The sequence below is a fragment of the Balearica regulorum genome, chromosome 2, assembly GCF_011004875.1.
Source record: "Balearica regulorum gibbericeps isolate bBalReg1 chromosome 2, bBalReg1.pri, whole genome shotgun sequence".
In the NCBI taxonomy this organism is placed as follows: domain Eukaryota; kingdom Metazoa; phylum Chordata; class Aves; order Gruiformes; family Gruidae; genus Balearica; species Balearica regulorum.
In genome coordinates, this window is record NC_046185.1 from 52,756,244 (window position 1) to 52,778,493 (window position 22,250).

General features: G+C 41.8%; 1 protein-coding gene across 1 annotated transcript in view; it reads right to left on the reverse strand.

Annotated features, from left to right (window-relative positions):
- Positions 1–484: 484 nt before the first annotated feature.
- COLEC12 (collectin subfamily member 12) overlaps positions 485–22,250 on the reverse strand; it is a 104,580-nt gene continuing 82,814 nt past the window's right edge. The window contains exons 4-10 of the mRNA XM_075744263.1: positions 15,432–15,530; positions 11,834–12,880; positions 9,924–10,412; positions 9,350–9,486; positions 8,464–8,573; positions 6,622–6,767; positions 485–5,397 (exon numbers count right to left, since the gene is read on the reverse strand). Coding sequence (XP_075600378.1) covers positions 5,378–5,397; positions 6,622–6,767; positions 8,464–8,573; positions 9,350–9,486; positions 9,924–10,412; positions 11,834–12,880; positions 15,432–15,530 — 2,048 coding nt within the window. The 3' untranslated portion in view covers positions 485–5,377. The remainder of the gene's footprint in view (positions 5,398–6,621; positions 6,768–8,463; positions 8,574–9,349; positions 9,487–9,923; positions 10,413–11,833; positions 12,881–15,431; positions 15,531–22,250) is intronic.

The window sequence follows — 22,250 nt, forward strand, 5'->3', positions numbered from 1 at the left end:
TTAACTCTTACCCACACAAGACGTTGCTCTCTACTGGCTGATGTTGCTCTGCTGTGATCACACTGAGCTCTGCTCTCCAAAACAGCAGCAGAAACGGCCGCTTTCCATACCCATGGTGACGTGGGAGAGACACCATTCTGGTTAATTTGATGTTGAAAAGTCCACTCCCTTCACTGAGGTGTATGAAAACTAAGTTGCTCTATGCCAACGTTGGTTTCATTGGTAAAAAAATCACCTCTAAAAACCACCTCCCCAACATGTGAAAACAAAATCCCCAAACCTGAGACATTAAAATGAATCATATTCTTGAAAATCTCCTTTTTCCTCCAGTCACAAAATGGAGCTGGCAATACTTACATGCCTTTGGGAAACGCTTTGGGTAAGAAAATCCTCACAGCATGCAAGATCTTCTCTAAAAAGACCATTATTTGCCTAGTGATTTGCTTTTATTGTTCTGGTATTAAAAAAAAAATCGCTACACAAATTTTGGAGTGTTACACTGAGTTTATTTTGAAATAGAAATCAAAGAATGTTTTTTTCATGTCTGAGCCAGATGGAAAGAAAAAACAAATGTATTCCACCCTAAGAAAGAAAACACATGAGAACTTTAAAAAAATTTTTAGCCAAGTTTTTTTTCTTTTCACTAAACAGCATGGAAAAAGTGAGGTGGAGGTGGTGAATGAACAAATAGGCTCGGGTTTTAGGAAGGCCTGGTTTCTGGGGAACAAGGGTTTTGTCCGTAAGGCACTGTGCTTTCCCATCTATAGATACCCAGACTACCTCTGATTGAGTGTGGGTACGCACCCGGAGCCCTACAGCTGCCTCCCCCTCTGGCTCCTGCCCGCGCCCTGGGAGGAGAGGGGTGTCCCAGCTGGGGGGTACGGGCGGCTGTCCCACTGCCGGTCCCTCACCAGTGTGAGCCCCGATGCCTGCACGCAGCAGCCCAGAGCTTGCTCCAGGGGAGGAGCAAACTTCTCAACGGTGCACAGAGGCACCCGCAGAAATAAGGAGGAAAAAAGCAAAGCAACTCTGGAGGCTGGGGCTGGAGACATTTTGTTCCCTTTGGATGCTGCATCTGCGTGAGCTGCTGTGCTTTTAACCAAGGAAGCTGCACTGGGGAAAAGTGGGTTTGTTTCCTCACACATGAATCGACTGGGCTGCCTTTCCCCTACGCGCTACGGAGCAGTTTTCTCTGACAGCCAGCAGCAGCTCTCCGACCAGCTCCTCGCCTTGCCAGTGATCAGAGACCAGTTCCTGCTACTTGCTAAAAACAGAGGAGATACTTGCCAGGAACAGAAAATTAAAAGAGGAGGTCAGAGAGAGAAATAGCAAGATCAGATTAGCCATTATAAACCGCCAATTTAAGCTAGACGCAATAATGGCTAATCTAGGGACTGATCCTGCCCTACTCAAGACATCCTTCACTTGGGGGCCCATCTCAGGTGCTTTGTGTGCTTCTGCTAGGACAGTGAACTGCAAGAGGGAATTCTTGCTTCTTAAGACCTTCTTAAAGGTCTTGTTCAGCTCAGACCTTTATAACCAAGTTTCTAGCATCTAGGTGCTGCAAGAACAATACACTAAAACTGCAATTAAGGGATAAAAACCCACAGTCACAGTCATGCTTAGAACTAAGATGGTGTACGTGAAAAGAAAGGATTTAATGAAAATAATTTTCATCAGTTTGATTTTTAATACCTATGAATGCTTCTGGCTCCACACCGCTCCAATCTCCACATCTCTCTTGGTTACACAAGCACGCACAGAGTAAACAACATTCACTTCCATGTCTCCGCTTAGTGGTTCCTTTATTGGAACATTTGCAGGTATTATTTATAGACATCAAAAGGGGATGAGAGTTTGAGATTTATACGCTCTAATCAGCTGAAGGTGTTTCCAAATAAATTAATGAAAGAAGTCAGAAATGACAAATTAGAAATCCAGTACTGGATGTAAATCACAATGATTTTGCACCCTCTCTGCCTTCTGCTCCCCTTCCTGCAACAAGAAAAAGGCCGATAGAAATGTGTACTCAGTATGCCAAGTTACAATATTTGTACATAAGAAGGAAAGCCAAAACTCAAGCTAGGACAAAATAATTTCCTATCACTTAAAACTTTCCATACAACCTACGTTATCGCTCAAACGATACAGAAAGCAGATTTAACAGGGATGTTTTCCAGACCCCGTGTGGCAGCTCTGACTTTCATGACAATTTCTTGGCCCTTCCTGGTGTCCTGCTTGCATCCCTGCCAATCTCTCCTTTCCCTGACAGGTTCCTGAGCTGTCTTAACACTCTCCGGGTCCTCTCAGTGATTTCAATCTTTGTTGCCATTTGACACCTCCGTTTCCCTCCCACAGGGATACTGGGTCAGAAGGATGGTCTGTCTCAGCTCGCCTGGCTGCTCAGGCCAGATTTTAAGGATGACTGAACACGCCAGGCACGCAACTGCAGCGTCCCTCTCCAGCCAGTTCTGCCTGACAGCTACACTTTTTGCTTCAAATGTGTAAACAGAGAGCTTAAGCCCAGGCACGTTTCATTTCTCAGTTAAAAGTGGATAATTAGAACATTATTATAGGTAATTACAACCCAGCATCAAGATTCACTTTGAAGTGAGTATTGAGTTCATAAACACGTTGCATCCTTAAGCTGTCCTAGTTCAATGGTTATTCCATGCTAAAACTACACACAAGCCTGTGGTTTTCAACGAGCTGAGCAGCTATTGCTGATAAACAGCCATTTTTGCAACCATATACAGGCGTCAGTGCAGCTATAGCTGTTGATCACCTCTTTAGAAGGAGTGGAGGACACTAGATGACTCTTGGATCATCTCGTCTTGATATCTACCATCACTGCTATTGCTGAAGGAAGAGAAGGATGAAATCAGAGCAAGGAAACAGCACAGCTGGGGCTAACACAGAGGTTTCTCATGAACTACTTTTGTGGACAGAAGTCTATCACATCAATAAAAAGCAAGAAGAACTTCATTTAACATGGCAGATGCTCAGAATGGGCTTATTTCACCTAAATAAGCCAATATTCAAAACAAAGGCAGCAGTGCTTCTAACTCAGTGTGGCTCTCTAAAGCTCCACTCAGCAGGATTTGTGAGGCGCTCTGGGCATGCAAAGTAATAGTTTTGTACCTCGTCATCCAAAAATAGTACTTTAACGTTATCGCCACAGACACTGTGTAAATATGTATGTAAAGACTACAGCGTGCATCTACACACAACTCCTAGTTACAGCATGACGGTGTATGGCAGAATCACGCTGTATTCAAAACCTGATGAAAAAGCCAAAAGAAAAGTCTTGGGAAATACAGTCAGTCTGAAGAAAAGCCCTGCCTCTGAGATGGCGACACATGGTTTCTGCAGCTGTAATACACAGACCTTTCACTTTTAATGAAACATATGCAATTTTCATATTGTTCCTGTTTTGTATCTAATACGTACCACAGGACAGATTCCCAAATGAAATGTTTTGTCTATTGTCTTTAAGAAAATAATAGTTAAAATTAAAGGCCACCCTTCCTCCCCCCACCACCCCCAAACACTGGAGGGAGTGTGGGATGTAGGAAAGCAGTAATCTTTAACTGGTTGGTCTTAGGAGCAGTATTTGAAAATTTGAAGTACAAAATCTTGTCTCTTTCCAACAGAGCTGGAGTATTTCGACAAACTTATCTGCCTTCAGCCAAGCTAAACGGCAGGTCAGGAGGCAACAGAAAAACAATTCTCCTTCCCAAGAAGCCAGAACAACTTCCTTCACGGTATAGCGTGTGGCCATGCAAAGAATATAAAAACTGGGATCCGAAACCAGGGTTTCTGCTAATGAACTTTAACTGGTTGCTAAATGTTTTAATTCCTGCTAAGCAGCACTGCTGCCTAGACAACAGCTCATGGGACCGTGGAGGAAACTGGCTGGGTGATGATATCATCTTATTAGCCACACTGCTTTCTGTTTTGCAGCACATTTTATTTTCTGGTTTGTTTGGGAGAGAAGTACTGGTCCAAGAAAACAGAGAGATTGATTTACAAAGCACTCTGGAGAAGTGCAGATTGATTAGACTTTTCCTACTATGGCATGTTTTTCTTACCAAATTTTGAAATCTGTCTGAAAAAGAAACATATTTCAGCACGTGCAGCTCCTTCATTTCTGTTTTCATAAAATCCTTCATCTGGGCTTGACTTGCAATGTGGGTAGCACCTACTGGGGTAGACTTCCTCATGAGAAGGGAGAAGGAATGAAAACATTTCAAAATCGTTCTAAAAATTCAGAGATTTACTTCTGTGGCATTTCTCGTGAGTAGAAGGAAGGCAGAAAGGTGGGATGGCAGGCAGGCAGGAAAGCAGGCAGGCTGGAAAGAAGGAAGGTAGGCAGGCAGGCAGGCAGGTAAGCAAAAGAAGGCAGGCAGGAAGGGAAGCAGGCAGATAGGAAGGAAGGAAGGAAGGAAGGAAGGAAGGAAGGAAGGAAGGAAGGAAGGAAGGAAGGAAGGAAGGAAGGAAGGGAGGAGCTTTTATTAACATGGTCTTTGCATAGTACCCGGTGGAACACTGGCTGTGATGAGAGCTATAATGAGTATCTAGTCCTTAGTCAACTTAATTGTTACACATGCAGTCTAGACTGCATATAATAAGGAAAACACTATCTAAAATCTGCTTTAAAAGTTATTTAACCAGAACAAATCATCTGGGAAAGTACAAATATTTCTAACTGGAAAAATATTTCTCTACAGCTGAGCTAGGCCTGACAGCAAACCTTAATGAATTATTAGTACCTTTATTGTTTTCTTTGGCCCCTGTGCACTATATTTGTAAAAAAAGTCAGTAAAAAAGAGAACAATTGTAAAAAGCAAATATTTTGTACAAAAATACAAAGTTTTAAAAGCTCTTAAAAGTATATTCCATATTATTGATAAGAGTTGGACTATATATATATATTTATATAAAATCTATATATTCGTGTATCTGTATAATTTTCCTACATTTGGGATTTTAGCAAATGAAACATACTGTTTACACGGTGGCTTTATATGTTTTTCTATATGAGTGACCAACAGTCTTACTCAGATTGACAGAATGTCTTTTTTCAGAAGACAAAAGTTGCTTATGTATATGGGTACTGGTTGGGAAGAAAATCTATAGCAGAATTAGTCCAACGGTATTTCCTGATGCTGTGGGTTGAAAAGCCTCGAATAATTGCTGGATGGTGGAGAAGAGTTGCTGCTGAATTCCTTTATGCATTTAAACCAGTTTTCAGTGCTTGCCTTTGTGTTGTTTTTTCTTTTCCCAATTTTGGTAGGCAATGTTGCTCTCTCCCAGGATTTTCTTCTTCCTTAAGTAAATTTCCACAATATGTAGGTATCTGTAAAGTCACAGCCTATTACACTCCAAATATTTGCCCTACAGTATGAGAGAAAAAAGAAAAACGAGAAAAAAAAATCATGTAAAAAGCCTGTGAAGATTAAATGCATTTCCAAAAATAAAACTTAGAGAGAACAAGGTATGTTAAAAACTTAAGTGGACTCATATTCAGATCCTCTGTGTCCTGGAGGGTTAATATTTGTAAACCATGAAGTTTTCTTAAAATAATGAATGTAGGAAAACAAGGGCAGATTACTTATACATGGTCCTTTACTCTGGACACCAAGAGTGATACACACACAGAGTTTATTCAACACTTTGTTTTGTTTTAGGAGGGCATTTTTTTGTGGATGGGATGTAATTTTGGCTCTAGCTGATATTTCCATCTGCCTTCATGTTTGTAACTGCAGCAGCCAGGCACCCTTGGCAAAGCAATGTTTAAATAGGTTGTATGGAGGAGATGATGTTTTGGGCAGAGCCCCACCATGAACACAAATACCACCAAGCTCTGTGAAGACAGGGCTAGGTTCTAAGCAGCCATGTGAACTACCTGCCCTCTGCCATTGCAGAAATGCCTGTATAACCAGAAAGAGATGCCCAGTGGCAATCACCTGGGTGACTGCTTGGCCGCACTGACAGTTTATAAGTCCTCCACACCAGCTGCAACAGATGAGTTGCTTATGGCCTGTGGGCCCAGCCTCTCAGCCCTATGGGACGTCTCCTGGCAGCAGTGGGAATTTTCAGACCACCTTAGCAGTCATCAAGTGCCTCCTGTTGCACAAATCTCAAAACAGAGTCCTTTTGCTTTTCAAAGGCTGGTCCCTGAGCCATCCTAAGAGCAGCTTTCCCCCTGCATGGCCACTGAGCCTATAAAAACAGCTTCCAGTGTGGCCAGGGTCTGGAGCACACGTGCCAAATCACACTTGAAATTTTAAGCGTGTTTCAGTTCTACAGGAGATGGTCAAGACACAGAGCATGCTATGCCTACAGCCAGCTTGAAGGCTGCTCTTTCCTTGTGGTGAAAGAGCACAAGATTTATTGCAATAAATCCAGCATTTGCATCATGCAGAGTATTAGAAAAGCCCGTGTTGGGGTGGATCTGAGTAGAAGTGCTCCAAGTGTGAGTCCCCCTCTTCCTCAGTAAGGCACTGCCGTAGCATCTAGCCGTATGCCTGGATCTTCTTCCCTCTAGCTATGGAAAATTTACTTGAATTTGGCCTGCTAGGGGTAGGGTCAAATAATCAAACCAAGCACCTTGCTTACCTTTGTCCATGTCTTTTTCACAAATGAAATTGTTAACATCTTCACAGTAGAAGTCATTCCAGAGCCCAGCATAGATTAACCCGGCACAATCCTCCCCTGGCCCGTGCCCGTGGCTCCAGTTATCAGGTTGCCCAGTTTTCCAGTTTCTTTCAACCAAAAAGCAAGAGATGTGATTGCACAATGCTGCACACATGACAGTTTTTCACCACAAGAAATTAACGAAAACATCATGAGATCTGAAGGGGAAATACACGTTGAAACAAACAATACATGACTCGCTGAAAATGGAAAACAGATGTATTACAGAGAAGGGAATCTATTCAGCCTCGGGCTGCCAAAACTCAGAGACCTAAAATTAGACCGATGAACTTTATTTTAGTTTCTGAATGTACATGCACATACAATGGGAGCGCTCCATGCTCCATGTGCATTGCTCCAAAGCCTGCGCACTGTGTTCCTGCTGGCAGATGGGATTGAGAAGAGCCGTCAGGCTCATGAGCGCTACCCAGGACGGCAGCGCCCTGCCATCACTCACTGCAAAGGCGCTCAAGCCCTCTGACTGCACCGAGGCGGGCCTCTCCAGAGGCACAGCAAAGATTTATTGGTTTTACGGACCCATGTTTGAACAGAGGGTGAATTTTTGGACTTAGAAGGAACATACAAAGTATATATACAGGTATCTTTTGAGACTGTTAGCTTTGATGGTGAAACTTAACGCAGCAGGTAAAAAGCTAGCAGCAAGTGTTTCCTCATCCTGTTTTTGTTTAACAAGTGAGAAACACTTCCAACCTCAGGACTTAAAAGCTCAATTTTCCTGAAGAAACAGGTTGTTGAAGGGAGCTTGTGATTGCTGGCTGATATGGTCCATGCTCAGCTAAAAAACACACCGGCTTGACACAGGATGCCTGACCAGGCACCTGGGAGGACACACAGCTTTCCAGAAGTAATGAAATACTTTGAAAATCAGTAACTGACAGCTCTGAGGTTATGACAGGGCACCTAAAACCACGGTGTAGTGGAAACCTATTGAGAGCAGTGGCTGAAGTGGGAATCAGTCACAGTGCTGCCATAAAGAGAAAGAAAGATGAAAATGAGGAGGGAGAAAAAGGGAAAAATATTATGGCTCATTTGAAATGCATCTGACTTTTTCCATGTTTCTCATCAAAATGAACACCAATGAGATCACAGCTAATCATTTCATAACATCTGACTGACTGTACCCTGTTTTTCTGGAGCACAGCACACTCAGCTCTATAAACTCTTTAGTCCACTCCTCAGTATTAAAAATTTGGGTGGTTGCAATCTGTTCCATTCAGGACAAATTAGGTGTAGCCCTAGGATTCCTGGAGAGCTGCCAGTTCAGTTCTCAGCTGGCCAATGTTTAAACACCCTCGTTTCATGCATTTTCCTTATGTTTAACGCTTTCCACTTGGATTTGGGCTTTATCTAAAGGCTGGTCATTTTTTATCAGAACAAGCACTCTATTTATAGCCAGTTGTAATGCAAATAAGGAAAATTCAATCCAAGACAGCAAAACTGTCTGTGCTTTCCATCTCAACTTTGTAATAAAAGTCAGGAGCAAATGTTTTGGCAAGAAACACTGCACTATGTAGTTATGTGATTCTTTCATTCAACGTTCAGTTTTCTTCCTGGCAAGGAAAGCAAGCCTTGTGCATGGAGAGATAAAAAACCAGTTCAACAGCATCCTCAGTAATAAATTATTTCATTGGCATCTACAACCTTCTGAATTCATTGGATAATTTCTAGATGCTCCTTTTAGAAGTGTCAGCAAGAGTGGTAGCATCTGCAGAAGATAAACATAATTGTTTTTTATTTACATACGTGTAAACTGGTGAGGATCCATCCAGCCATCTCCATTCATTTTCCTTCTCCGAATCCGTTAGTCCGATCCAGAAGCTGCCTTTCCCCAAAATCTGCCTTTTAATCCATTGCTGTAGAAGAAGGATCTTAGTCCATAACAAACAAACACAACTGTCTTTGATGCCATTAAGCTACTCTGGTTTCGTGAGCATCTTTGTTAGCAGAATAGGAAGGACCAGAGAAATTTTTCTAAGCTGAAGATATGTTTCAGGAGCTGGCTTTGTGACCCCTTGCCCACACTAGAATCCATAGCAGTGTTTGCATGTGAGGTAGAGAGAGCCGGGCATGAAAGTTAGGTTCACATAAATTCACAGCCAACGTCTGATAGATACAAATTGAAAAAAACCCAAAGAGTAAGTAGCTTCATCTTGACACCCCCACTGCTATGTAGCCACCAAATAATGTTGAACAGTAGTAAAAGTATAGCTAGATTTATAGTTAGATTAAAAGTATTTTTGGGTCACAGTACTCTTAGGCTGCATGTATTAAATCAGACAATTTAAAATTTAATTATATTCACCACTGCAAAAAATACATTTTGGATAATATGCGAGGGCATAATGGACTCCATCTTTAAAGGCTTGAAACTCCTACAATTGTCGCTAGCCTTTCTGGTTGCTCTGTGCCCACCACCGTCAGGGTCAGCACCAGGTCTGCTCACACTGCCCTTCTGCACACAGAGAAGCTGCTGAGCAGGCAGAGGGTGGACAAAATGCTAACAGGAGTCAGTCACTGTGTCTACATCACTATATGAATTCATGATGGTCTCAGCTTCCCACTTGCCTTGTGGCTTCCACGTGTTAACTTCAAACTCTCTCCTTGAAAAACAGGAAGATAAGGTAATTACCTGCTCCTCTTTGTCATCTATGATAACCAAACGTGATGCCTTCTTTTCACAGAAAAACTTTGCTTCTTCAAAAATTTCTCTTTCAATTGAGAAGTAGTAGCACTTTTCTGTATAGTTCTTCCAATGAGGAGAACAACCTGTGATGTGAATTTTTTGTGTTAAGCCATTTACTGATAATGCGCCAGTGGTAACTTTCTGCATAGGGCCAATAATAGGTGGAGGATCCCATACCCATCTACAGCATGCTGCCACCTAAAGTCCTTATATACAATTTGGGAATTTACGTATTTGGATCCTGACTCTGTGAAATCAAGGCTAAACTGTGTGGTCAAGGGGATTATTTATTACTCATACTACTGCCGCCTTTTCTTTAGCCATAAACATTAGCTTAAATCAGTTTCAGGTCATCAGAAGGATGACCCACAGGCATATCTTCACTTAACAGGGCTCTTTGTGGTAAATCCGAGAAATTTAGTTTAAGGTAGCAGAGGTTATTTCAACCAGTAGCTAAATGGTGAGCACCTCCGCTAGGTGTATCTCAGTTAAAGATGCATGCGGTGTGTCGATAGCTTACCATTAGCCTCAGGCATTGACGTAGCTTCACTTTGTAGTGCCATTGGTATTCCTGAACCTGGCGGCCCTGGTGGGCCAGGTGGGCCCTTTGGACCAGGCAGCCCAGGGACTCCAGGTAGCCCAGGTAGTCCTCGAGGTCCTGGTACCCCTGGCTCTCCCACAGTTCCTTGCAGGCCTTGAAATCCTGGTGGGCCTTGTGGCCCAGGTGGGCCATCTTTGCCTTGTGGACCTGGTGGCCCTGGGTCTCCACTTGCTCCAGGCAGACCCGTCTTGCCAGGGGAACCTCTCTGACCTTTGGAGCCAGGTGATCCTCTTGAACCTTTGCCTCCTTTTTCTCCTGGTGGCCCAGTTGGCCCAGGTGGACCCTTCTCACCTGCAGGTCCTGGTGGTCCGGGCTCTCCTTTCTCTCCTTTTTGTCCTTTTAGGCCAGCGGGGCCAAGCGGACCTTGAGGGCCTCTGTCACCTTTAGGTCCCCTTGGACCAGGAGGGCCTGAAACAATGTAAGCATGCAAAGTGGGGATACAGACAGAAAACAAAACAAAAAGCCCACATGGGGTCCTTGTTTAATATATCTCAGACCAGCAACACAATATTCAGCACTGTGAAAACCGGGCTGTCACTTCAAGCAGTGCTTGTAAAAACATATGTCTGCTTCTCAGGTGCTATATGCAATTGCTCTTTCCTCAGGCTCCATGAAATAGAGGATACAGAAGAAAATAATCTGATGCACCTTATCCTGTGACCAGGACAGTGACACCATGCCCCAGGTGACCAGCCGAGGCACTACTCCCTGCAAGACATACTCCATGCTGTTGATGCATGTGGTCCTGCCTGTTGATGCTCCTGTTCCCTCACTCTGCTTTTCTTTGTAGTCCCATATCCTCACTCTTAGACCACAACACTCTTTCTCCTGCAATGACCCTGCTTGCTGCTCTGTCAATAATGGCTTGTGAAAAAGAGACAGAACGATGGATAGTGAGCAATAAGCCAACTGTGGGAAAGACCCAAAGTACTAGTTGCTAACTGGCCGGCTGTAACAGGAAAAAGAACAATAGCCACAATAGGAAATGGCAATATTGTGACAGCAATAAACAACAACATAATTTTGGATTCTCATCATGGATGAGCAAATGCCTTGCCAATACCCTGCCGCCCCCACCAATCTATATCATTTAAACTCCTCCAGAGATACATTCCTAAGCTGGAGTCAGTTAGGCCTGGTTGAAATAAGGAAGGTTAAGGTTACTGACATGTAATCTTGGCTCTAATTCAGCCTTAGTTTATTTGGAGCAATGGATTTATATTTGTGATTAAGAGTTTTAGGCCTAACTGGTTCACATCAGGTTGGAAATATGAGTGTTCTTTTCATTTGGGATAATACTTGGCTGGGAGAAACCTCCTAAACTTGATGCTATTTATTTCTGGAGAAAATAAAATAACCCAGGATTAAAAATTCAGCAAAGTAGGATGTTTTCTGGCAGACTAACAACTGGCTTAAAGGGAAATAGCAACTTGTTTTTCAGTAAGGGTGGACCTTTCTGGGAATACTCCAACGTATATTTTTTAGCCATTTCCTCCTTAGCAGGGATTGGTTTCTTGAGGTTCCACACTTTCACTAACTTATTTTAGAAACTAAATCAAAAGCAGATCCAGTCATTCAGTCAGTCAGAATAAAATTTTGCTACGTCAGAACCTTTTTTCATAGCATCCCCATTCTAGCTATGTAAAGAAGGCATAGGAAAATCAGTAAGGAAAATTCAAGCTACGTTTGCATTTCCAAAGTTTAGGATTAGATAATGGAAAACATCAGGACTCTGTACCAGCATGCACTAACTTCCACAGAGCTAAAGATGTAATGCAAGCAGGAATCTGGCATAGACCATTATAGGCATCATTAGGGAAGCTGCATACCTTGTAGGATAGTGAAGTTCTTGATGAGCTGGCCATGTTTGGAATCTACCAGCTTCATTTCTTCCATAATTACCGACAAATTGGCAACTTCAACATCTAACCTTGACCTCATCAAATCCTGTTGCATCTTGAGAGATGCAGAGTCTAAGCGAATATTGGCTAGTGTGCTGTTCATAAAAATCAGCTCATCTGAATGTTTACTTAAGGTGTCTGTACAAGTTGTCCTGACCTCATTGAGATTGCTAGTCAGTGTCCGTAGATGATGAGCAGTGTAGCTGATATTGCTAATGATATTGACTATATCAGTTTCGAAGACCTGGAACCTCTCTTCTAGTTGGTTGAATTTGGCTGAAGTTCTGTTTTCATAATCTTTATGCTGTTCCTGGAGATCCTTTAGATTTTGTTCGTTGGCTTGGGCAATTGTGGTGATGTTCTCCATTTGCCCACTGAAGGAGCTGAGCTGATTGTTCATGTCTTCAAGTGTATCATTGTTAGCTTTTGCCAGTGCTGAGTTGTTGGCAGCCAAAGTCTGTAAGTTTTGTACTTTCTCCTTAAGCCAGTCAGTGTCCTTCCGGGCTTGAAGGACAACCTGCTGCAGATTTTGAAAGTCATTCTTGATTCTTAGAATAGCCAAGCTTGTATCTTCCATTGACTTCTGCAAGACACTGATAAGATTCCTTTGCTGTATTTGTGTCAGGTTTAAGTTGTTCAGGTTCATGATGACCACATTATGAGAATGCACTTGGTTTTGCAAGTTTGTCTGGATATTACTTGTGTCTTGTTGAAGGTTGTTGATATAGCCAGTATATGCCTGAAGAGTCTTATTGACACTGATGATCATGAAAGAGTTGCTATCTAAGGCACTTCTCATTTGGCTCTGTCTATCATCTAATACATTTCCAGACTCTTGCAGCTTCTCCAGTGTATCTTTGTTTCTGGTAGTTTTCTCTGCAATGTCATGAAGCTGCTGACGAAGAGTGAGAATATCAGATCTGAAGCTGGACAGTTCAGTGTTAGTATTCATGGCTTTTTGTCCAGCTTGGTCATCTGTTGTACAGGAAAAAAATTGAAAGGCTTTAGGATGAGTTTTTTAAAACACAGTATAAAAAAGCACAGTGTATTTTAAGTTCGGTCAGGTTGTCAAAATGTTCTGTCAATAGAACTTCTATGCTATCTTTATCAGAAAAGAGAAACACCTAAGCAAAGTTCTGCCACTAGACAGAGAAAAAAAGAGAAATCAATGAAGACCTTGTGTCTTGCTGAGGAGAACAAAATGGTGATTCTATCATCATATACACGAAAAAATACTGTTAGAAACTGATCAGTATATGCAGTCAAGTAGTGCTGTATTCTGAATGTAAACTGAATGGTAAACAGAATTCAAAATATTAAAGATGTATCAGTAAGTGTATGTTTTGAAGTTACAACCGGATTTTGCTGAAAGCTCAGAAGTAAATTTTAGCTGTTCATATTTTTTTTTGGTCCTTTTCCTGGCAGGTGGAATATCTTCACTGATTTAGTACATATAGTTTCATTTTTTAAAATCTTGAATTTATTTTTAAAAAAGTTGTAATACATATTTTAAAACAGTCTGGGTTAGAGACAAAAGCTTTGCCAGCAAGCTACTCCAGATATGACAGGATATGATGTATTTCTGGTTTTCTCTCTAATATATTACTATGCTTTAAATGACATTTATTTTGCCGTTATTTTCTTCCTCATGTTCTTGTTCTGAGTTTCAGGAAGGCAAATCCTTTAATATTTGAGGAACTTCTCTGCTCTTGCTTACACTGCCCTACAGAACATTTCTGGAAGCTTGTCTGAGTATGATTAAGCTTTTGAGGCTGCACAGCTCGTCAGCCAGGGCATAGAAACCAAGGAAATAAGCAGTCAATGCTCACTTTCAGGGAAGATTCCCTTTCTTGACCTCAGTCACTTCCCTCTCCTACAGGCAGTCCATATATTTTTGACCTCATCTAAGTGTGGCTATATTTATGAATTGCGCAGTCTGAAGTCCATCATTTCAGATGACTCCATGAGAGAGCAGGATGGTTTTCATAAACTACAGTGAATACAGCTGTGTATGGAGCTTTCTTCTGGTGTGTTTGAATGAGTCATGATGTTGAACATCAAATGGTGGCTTGTGAGGCTTCAGTCTGAAGTGTTTATGGAGTCTTTCGTGGATGGACATCTTCCTGAACACAGTTCCTCTCCCTGACACTTGTCTCACTCCAGGATCTTCTCAGCTCTGACTCTATGTTTACGTCTTGGTTATAGCTCAAATTATACTGAGCTCAAATTATATTCCTCACAGAGCTCTGACAACTGCCAGGACCTTATACAGCTAATCCCTGAAGGCCTTTCATTTACCACATGCTGTTATCCTTCTGGCGCTGCAGCAGTTCTCTTACCTTTATGCCTCCCACACACATTGCCCAGTAACTTTTTTTACCTTCCTCCATGGCAAGTCCACTTTAATGGAAACTGATGGTCCTGAGCATCTCACTGGCCATCCATCCAGCAGCGTGTAAAAATGTACGGGCGTGAATGAATCAAAGGTGCTCCACATCATTGTGAAAATTTAATCAAAATAATATAATAACCCAAATATAACCCAAAAGGTGGCATGTGCTTTAAGGTGTAACATTTACTTCTGTATATCTATCAGTAAAAGTACATGCCACTGAATTACCCCATGTCTTTGAACTAAATGCAGTACGCAAATACTTCAGAAGCCAGCTATTTACTGAGGGGAAAAAGTTGTAAAAATTTATGATCAAACTGCAAGTAATTTTTCCTAGAAATACACGTCTCAATATATGGTTATGAAGCTAAATAAAATTTATTTCAAGAAGTACATGCATGTTTGTGTATATTAATATTTATATAAAAACTAATTATATAAACTATAAGTGTATGTATATGTAAATTCATAATAAACAGCTCTGCTTCCTTTCCAGACAAGGAAGAAAGGTAGAAATGTACACTTAGTAGAATCTTTACCCATGATTTTTTTCCATCTTCCTGCAAATTGGGAACTGTGATTGCACCTGGGAGACCTGAAGTCATAACAACCTTGTGTCCTGTATTCCCTGAGATGATTAAGAAACATTTTATGGAAGTAATCAGCTTGCCTCAGACATAAGAGTTTTGAACAGTTGATTATTTGTGCAGCCCTTAAAATGGCCTTCAGTTTTGAATCTTAATTGCTAAAACAGCATCAAGATGACTGGGTGACAGATTTTTAATTTTATGTAGAAACTCTTGTGCTGTGGAACAGCTTCTGCTATGTTTTACATCTCTACCTCAGAGAAGACTCTCTCTTGAGGACAACCTTTAAGTGCCTGTTTATTTTAGTATAAATGATTTCAGAGTGACTTCAGTGGGAACTGTAAATATTGAAGTATGCTTAAAGTGCTCTCCTAAGTAGAGCTGCTCTTAACTATTTTTAGTGCTTTCCCAAGTACTTGAGAAATTGGAATAGAAGTGCTGTATCTTGTCATAGCGAGAGATTTTTCAGACAAATTTCCTGCCGCTATCTGCCAGGAGAACACCCCAAAGCCATAATACAAAGGGGCTTTGCTTGTGTGTAGATTACCTAATTTCTTCAGACCACTCTCCACCTCTGTGAGCTTTTCTGTGTATCTTCTGTGGGATGTTTCCAGGCCACCTGTCACATTGTCCATTTTTTCTACAACTAGGGGAAAGAGAATAGTATGTTACAGAAAGAAGAAAAGCGAAACTATGAAAAAAGTCTAGTAAACAATAAAGCAAACAAAAAACCCACCACTACCATCAAAACATAAAAAAGAAAACACCTTAAAATTGCCTTGCTTGCCACTAAACTCTGCTGTTGCTCTATGAAATGTTGGAAGGATAAGTGCCTATCTGCTGGTGGGACCCAGTATTCTTCCAGTTCTTCAGTCTGCTAACAGTCCCCAAGCATTTCTTTGCTCATGAGCAAACTCTCTTTGTGGGTTTTCCTCATGAACCAAGTCCTTTTCTTTTAACAGTATTTCCACGCTCCAAGCACAGTGCTGTGTGGCAAAGGCAGACTGATTGCTAAAGGCTTAGACACATGAGAGAAGACTTCCTTTTATATTTATGAGCCATTTCTCCTTAAAAAGAAGATTTTTTTTCCCCCCTGTGCCTTTTAATCATTAAAACTTGGCACCTGGATAGCAAACTTTGGACTGAGATAGCAGTTTGAAGATGCAATTACTAAATATTTTGGGGAGCAACTTTTAAACGTCTTGATAATGGTACAGATCACTCAAAACAGTCTTGAAACCATTCTGCCTCATTAAGATTGAAAGGACGGTCATTTAGCAAATGCAGATTTATGGCTGATGTGCTCTTTATTTTGTAATGTCTGAGTCATTTTCTTGTTACTGAGACAATCCGATTATTTGATGGAATTGATATGGAAATGGAAAGCCCAGGGTAACTTCCAGTGGCAAAAATGTGAAATGCTTGCAAGGTTAGAGGCAGCCTTCAGCTTCCACACCAAACCTTGTCTAATAGGCTTTTGCATTCAAGCCACAACCAGGGGCAGAAATTTCTTTTCATCATGAGATTATTTAGCCCTTTTGCTACATTGGGGCAGAATGGATCTGAACCAACCCTGGGAGAGGCTACATGAGTTATTGTGCCAGCTCCCTCTTTCAAACAGAAGAAATAAGGTTCCTCCCATGTCTTGAGATAGTGAAGCCAATTCTGTAAACCTGTGTGAGGTAGGAGGTAACGCTAACTCTTTCTGTCTGTGAGATAATCTGCAGCTAGGAAATAGCCTCATAGAAGTTGTTGCTCTGTAAAGACTTGGTTTTTTACTAGAAGTGGAAATTTAGGGGATCTTTTGCTGCTCACGAGCAACCACAAGAATCCCAGACCTTTGGACCTTGGTAGTCCACCAAGTGCTCCTTCTTTATTAACTTTTGCCCTTGTTTTTCTGACTCTGGGTACCACAGTTACACAGCAGGCTTTTATTACTTCCCTAAAACCAACAGGAGAAAAAGCAGACCAAGATTATCTCTGGTGCAACTGCACTGGGGTGAACGGAGTTACACCAGAGAAAAAGTCTCAAGGTTTTCAGAGAGACTAGACACCCTTTGGTGAACTACTTGCCTGCTCCTTTCTATACTGCCAAAAGGACAGTACAACAGAGACTTCACTGTATGTGCAAAGACAGACAGAGTGTGACTTTCTATATTTGAGATGACGGCAGATTGCTTGCTAAACACCAGATCCAAGCTACAATAATGGCTTTGCTTTTTCAGGGGGACCATTGTTCAATACCTTCTGCTTTGGAAAGCATTTTCCCCCAAATATAGCACTCATTTTTCACCGGTTCTTCTGCCCATTAAAGTTACTTGTCAAAGTGCGGTATGCCATTTTTGCTAAATGATGTCGGAGTTGATTCGGTGTTTGTCCTGCCCAACTGTCTTCGAGGCTGGAGCCCAGATCAGCAAAGGTCCTTCAGTTGCTTCTGACACTCCACTTGTGCATGTATACACCTATGTATCATGTGCAGTGGGTGTGGGGACCTCTCCTAGTTTCAGGTAAACCATGACAGGACCATGCTTGGCTTTTCCTTCTGCCTAGCTCTTGGCAGCTGCTTGTTCAGTCTGTGGTGCTCTGCTTTGTTTATGGATAGTCACTGTGAAGGACATGGCTCACTCTGGGCACTTAGAGGGGACCTCGTGAAAGCATTTGGATTTAAAAAGAGGGCCTACTCCAAGTGTTTCTGCTGGACCTGTGCCTTGATTTGCAATGTCACATCACCTATGGATCTTGTTAATTCAGATTTAGTGTAATATTCACCTCTTTTCTCCAGATATGCAGTACACTTGGAGTTGGCAAGTGAATACATATTATCAATAATTAAAGGAAAATCTAGTTTCTTCCTTTTGCTGTGCAAATTAATGCCAGCTTATACTTAAGATCCGAAGTTTGTAAGACTGAGATTTTATACTGTCCTATAGCAACAAGAATGTTTTCATGGTTGAATGAAATCTAACAATGGAAACTTGGGTTAAAATATTCCCCTGAAGAATCCCAAGAAAATGAAAAGAGTAGAAATCCTATCAATATGCAGTAGCCTGTACTGACAGTTAGATGAGATTGGATGGAATTAAAGATACAACAGTGTATAGTATTTTCATTGCTGAAAGTAAAAAAAAAACAAAACAGCCCCACCCCACACTAAAAAGACTGAAGCTGGTCTGTAGCTATGAACATCCTTTGTGTATAACACCCCAAAAATTTGTTGAAGCAGGACTTTAATCAGAAGCCTTACTGGAATTATTGACAATTGGGAAGACCATGCCTAGACTGTGTCTGAAGGATCACTAACGAGTATTCTTAAAAGGTCTTTCAGTTCCCAGCAGCTTGTCTCCTACAGAAAGTAGTAGCTTTTAATTCTAGCGTGTAACTAGGTGCCAGACAGCAGCCCTGGATCTGGTGGGGTGACACAACACTTAGCTGGAAGATGCCAGTTTAGAGAGGCTGGAAAGAGAAGGCTGCTTTCAAATACACAAGGTATTGATTTTTGTCTATTTGACACTAAACTGGCAATGACTTACCCAGATTAACTGATGTGAAGAGTTAGCTGTATCAGAGGAGCCATTTATTTTATTATTTGCCCTCAGAGGGCAAGTCCTAGAATCATAGAATGTTTTGGGTTGGAAGGGACCTCAAAGACCATCTTGTTCCAACCCCCCTGCCATGAGTGGGGACAGCCTCCACTAGACCAGGTTGCTCAAAGCCCCATCCAACCTGGCCTTGAACACTTCCAAGGGGGCATCCACAACTTCTCTGGGCAACCTGTTCCAGTGCCTCAACACCCTCATAGGGAAGAATTTCTTCCTAATATCTAATCTAAATCTACCCTACTTCAGCTTAAGGCCATTACCTCTTGTCCTATCACTCCATGCCCTCTCCAGATTTCTTGTAGGCCCCCTTCAGGTACTGGAAGGCTGCTATAAGGTCTTCCTGGAGCCTTCTCTTCTCTTCTCCAGACTGAACAACCTCAACTCTCTCAGTCTTTCCTCATAGGAGAGGTGCTCCAGCCCTCTGATTATCTTTGTGGCCCTCCTCTGGACTTGCTCTAACAGGTCCATGTCCTTCTTATGTTGGGGCCTGAGAGCTGGACACAGTACTCCAGGTGGGGTCTCATGAGAGCAGAGTAGAGGGGCAGAATCACCTCCCTCGACCTGCTGGTCACGCTGCTTTTGATCCAGCCCAGGATACAGTTGGCTTTCTGGGGTGCAAGCTCACATTGCTGTCTCATGTTGAGCTTCTCATCCAGCAACACCCCAAGTCCTTCTCATCAGGCCTGCTCTCAGTCAGTCCTGTTGTGTGAAGTGTAGAGGAGAGAGGCCAGAGCCAAGTTCAAACCACCCAGTTCCAGCAGCAGAAAAAGTAAAGGTCTCTGCAAATGTGAACTGCAGGGTTAGATGATTCCCAGTGATGCAGGCTAAGCTGAATTTTGTGATCCCATAGAAAAACCAATGCATATATCTGCTTTGTACAGGGGCAGGATCTTAGCCTCCATGGTCAAACAAATCTTGGGCCTGGGGGACTTGATCTCCTGCCTAAACTCCTTCCCCAAGTAAGTTGTAGCTTATTTACTTTCTTGCTACTGCCCTGCAAATGGAAAGGATGAACTCTGGGGAGAACGAGTAGAGAGCCATGGCCAAAGTAGGTTTTGTCGCTCTTGCTGTCAAAAGGGGTCATATGGACAGATGTCCTATTATTTGGAATGCCTTTCCTTCCCTGGCCGTAGCTCCCACCACCATCTCTGGATAGAGCCTTCAGTGCTAGGTGACCATGTGGAGCACTCTCAGGAGCAGAGGTCAACCTCTGGAGAGTACCCTGGGCTTGAACAGCCACTTCCATCTTCTCCAGAAAAAGGCAAAGGCAAAACAGACAGACCAGCTGTTATGTCCCTTATGAAGGCCATTCTGCTGCTCTCAAAAATGGAAAGTCTGTCTATGCCTGAAGCTTGCTTTTGGATAGCTTCACCTTAATTCTCAGCTTGGTCAGATCTCTCTAAATTGTCATGTCACTTTCTCACAAGATCACTGTGGAAAATGTGGTAAAGACCCTCCAAAAGAAGCCAAAATTTCAAGTAGTTACTCGCCGGAACAGCGAGGACTGGCTGCATCTGAGCCACTATTTCAGAAGCAAGGAAAAAATGTGCCATCTCACCAGGGTGTGTTGGCCCTAGGTAATGGCAGGCAAACCCTTTCTAGGAGACAGATAAAAGAAGTAGATGAAAGTCCTGGTGGGCATTAGTCAAGAAACCTAAAAATAAGGTCTGACCAGAGAATGAGAACTACTGGGAATTCAAGCTGAGAGCATGCTATCTTCCCTCACTGGAGTGAGTCACAGGAAGATCATTCACCTTCAGTAGGCTAATCTGACACTGGCTGGTGCCATAAAAATTACAGCTTTGTATTTTGCATTTAGTTTAAGAAAGTATGCATAAAAAATTAGATTGCTTTATTAATGGTTTTAACAATAATTTATCTTCTCAGAGCAAACTAATAGTAAACTTGGCTTCTTATTCCTTCATGACCTCGACGTTTAATTCATGTTTTGGTTTCAGGTTTCTCCAACCTACTATGTAATTTTTACCACCAGTTTGGAGGTTTGTTCTATGTTGACTTTGCCTCCCATTGAGCTATTTTCTTGCCTGCCATATTTAATCCACTGATTAGTAGTTTTAATGTTTTAAATCACAAAGGATATCTAAATACCACATAGGAAATGAAAGTTTTAAAAGTAGTTTTGGGCTTCATGAACATAAGTGTGGGAGGCAAATTTAATGGAAACTTAGCTAAGAGACTGAAAGAATCCCTGATGCTGACAGAATTCTTTCTTTCAGTGTAATATTTCAATAAAAAAGACAAGCCAAATTCTATTTGCAGAGAGGAGAGTTCAAGAGCTCTATAAAATTTTATTTTGAGTTTTGTTCTTCCTTTAAGGCCTAATTCCTTCCCAATAAACAAAAATATTGCAATAATTCCTTTCAATGTGTACCATCAGCTGGGGTTTTGTCTAACTCATGTTTTCCCTGCAAATTAGCGCTTAGGCACTGTGGAAACGAAGGTTGTAAACTGTAGGTACAAAGGGAAAAATTAATGCCTGACATATGACCATTTGCTGCTTAGTGTTACTGAAGGGATACCTTGGACTAAACAGGACCTGTTTCCAGTGTATGCCTCTTTCGTTGACATTCAGGTGGAGTAGTTACCAAGTCGGTGAGCAGTGGAACAGTGGAGCTGTGGTTGCCAAGATGTCTTAAGGCAAGATGTGCATTATCCATCTTTCTATAATTTTTCCTCCTTTTTTTTTTTTGTGGGAGAGGAAATTCTTTTGTCCATGCCATAGAAAAATGTAGCTTGATACTGCTATGACAGAAAGACTAGTCCCCAGTCAGGCACAAATGAGTGCTCAGTACAGAAGTAGGCTTAGAATTGAGTGTGGCAAAGATGGGGCTTCAAGATGAGAGCAAAGCCTGCGGAAAAGATGGTGTTAGAGGTCCCCATGGAGAAAGAAGCTTGAAAGCCATGGATTCAAATGAGGAAGAGAAACTCCTCTCCCAAAGAGATCTTTTTGGACAGTTTCCTTATTGCTATTGCTTCCTACACACACATGAACAAACGTTTGCCAAAGCAAGATAGAGAGCAACGGTCCTTCCAATGTGATAAACCAAGTGAGGTCTGAGCCTTCTGGTGAGCCCCAGAACTGGCAGCCTTGTATAAAACTCTCTTGAGGAAAATTCTGCTAAATCCCAGGCATTTACTGACCAGCTTATAGCCCAGAAGGATCCCATCTTCATCTTCTGTAAGCAGATCTCTGCAGATTTATATCTGCAAAAGGCCTAAGTTTGTCCTCCCCTAGTCCATATAACCAAATGATCTTATCTTTATAGATCGAGAATAAGTTTTTGAATCCTGTAAAGTATTTTTTCCCCTCAGAATCTGACTACAGAGACCAGTTACACATTCTTCAGGAGAATGTCTGTCCAATTATATATGTACTGCATTTCTTTAAATTTGATTTTAATTTACCACATTCTGTCTGCTTTATTGTGAAAAAGGAATATCTACGTATCTTTATCCTTCACATTCTCTCATGTCCCTGGCTAAATCTTCCATCTAAACCAACCAGTTTTAATTTTCTTCTCACTCAAAACTGTACCAAATCCTCTTAAATAAGTATTTATCCCTTTCTATTTCTACAATTTCCTTTTCTTTTGCTGGCAAAGGACCAGAGGTGATGTCAGCTCTGCTACGAGCGCAGCTGTTGGCAGCACAGGACGCACTGCGTGCTAATCACATGAATATTTACCCAGCTTCTTGGAGGTGTTTTGAAGCTACTCTCAGAGCCATGTTCAAGAAGCTAGTTTAAT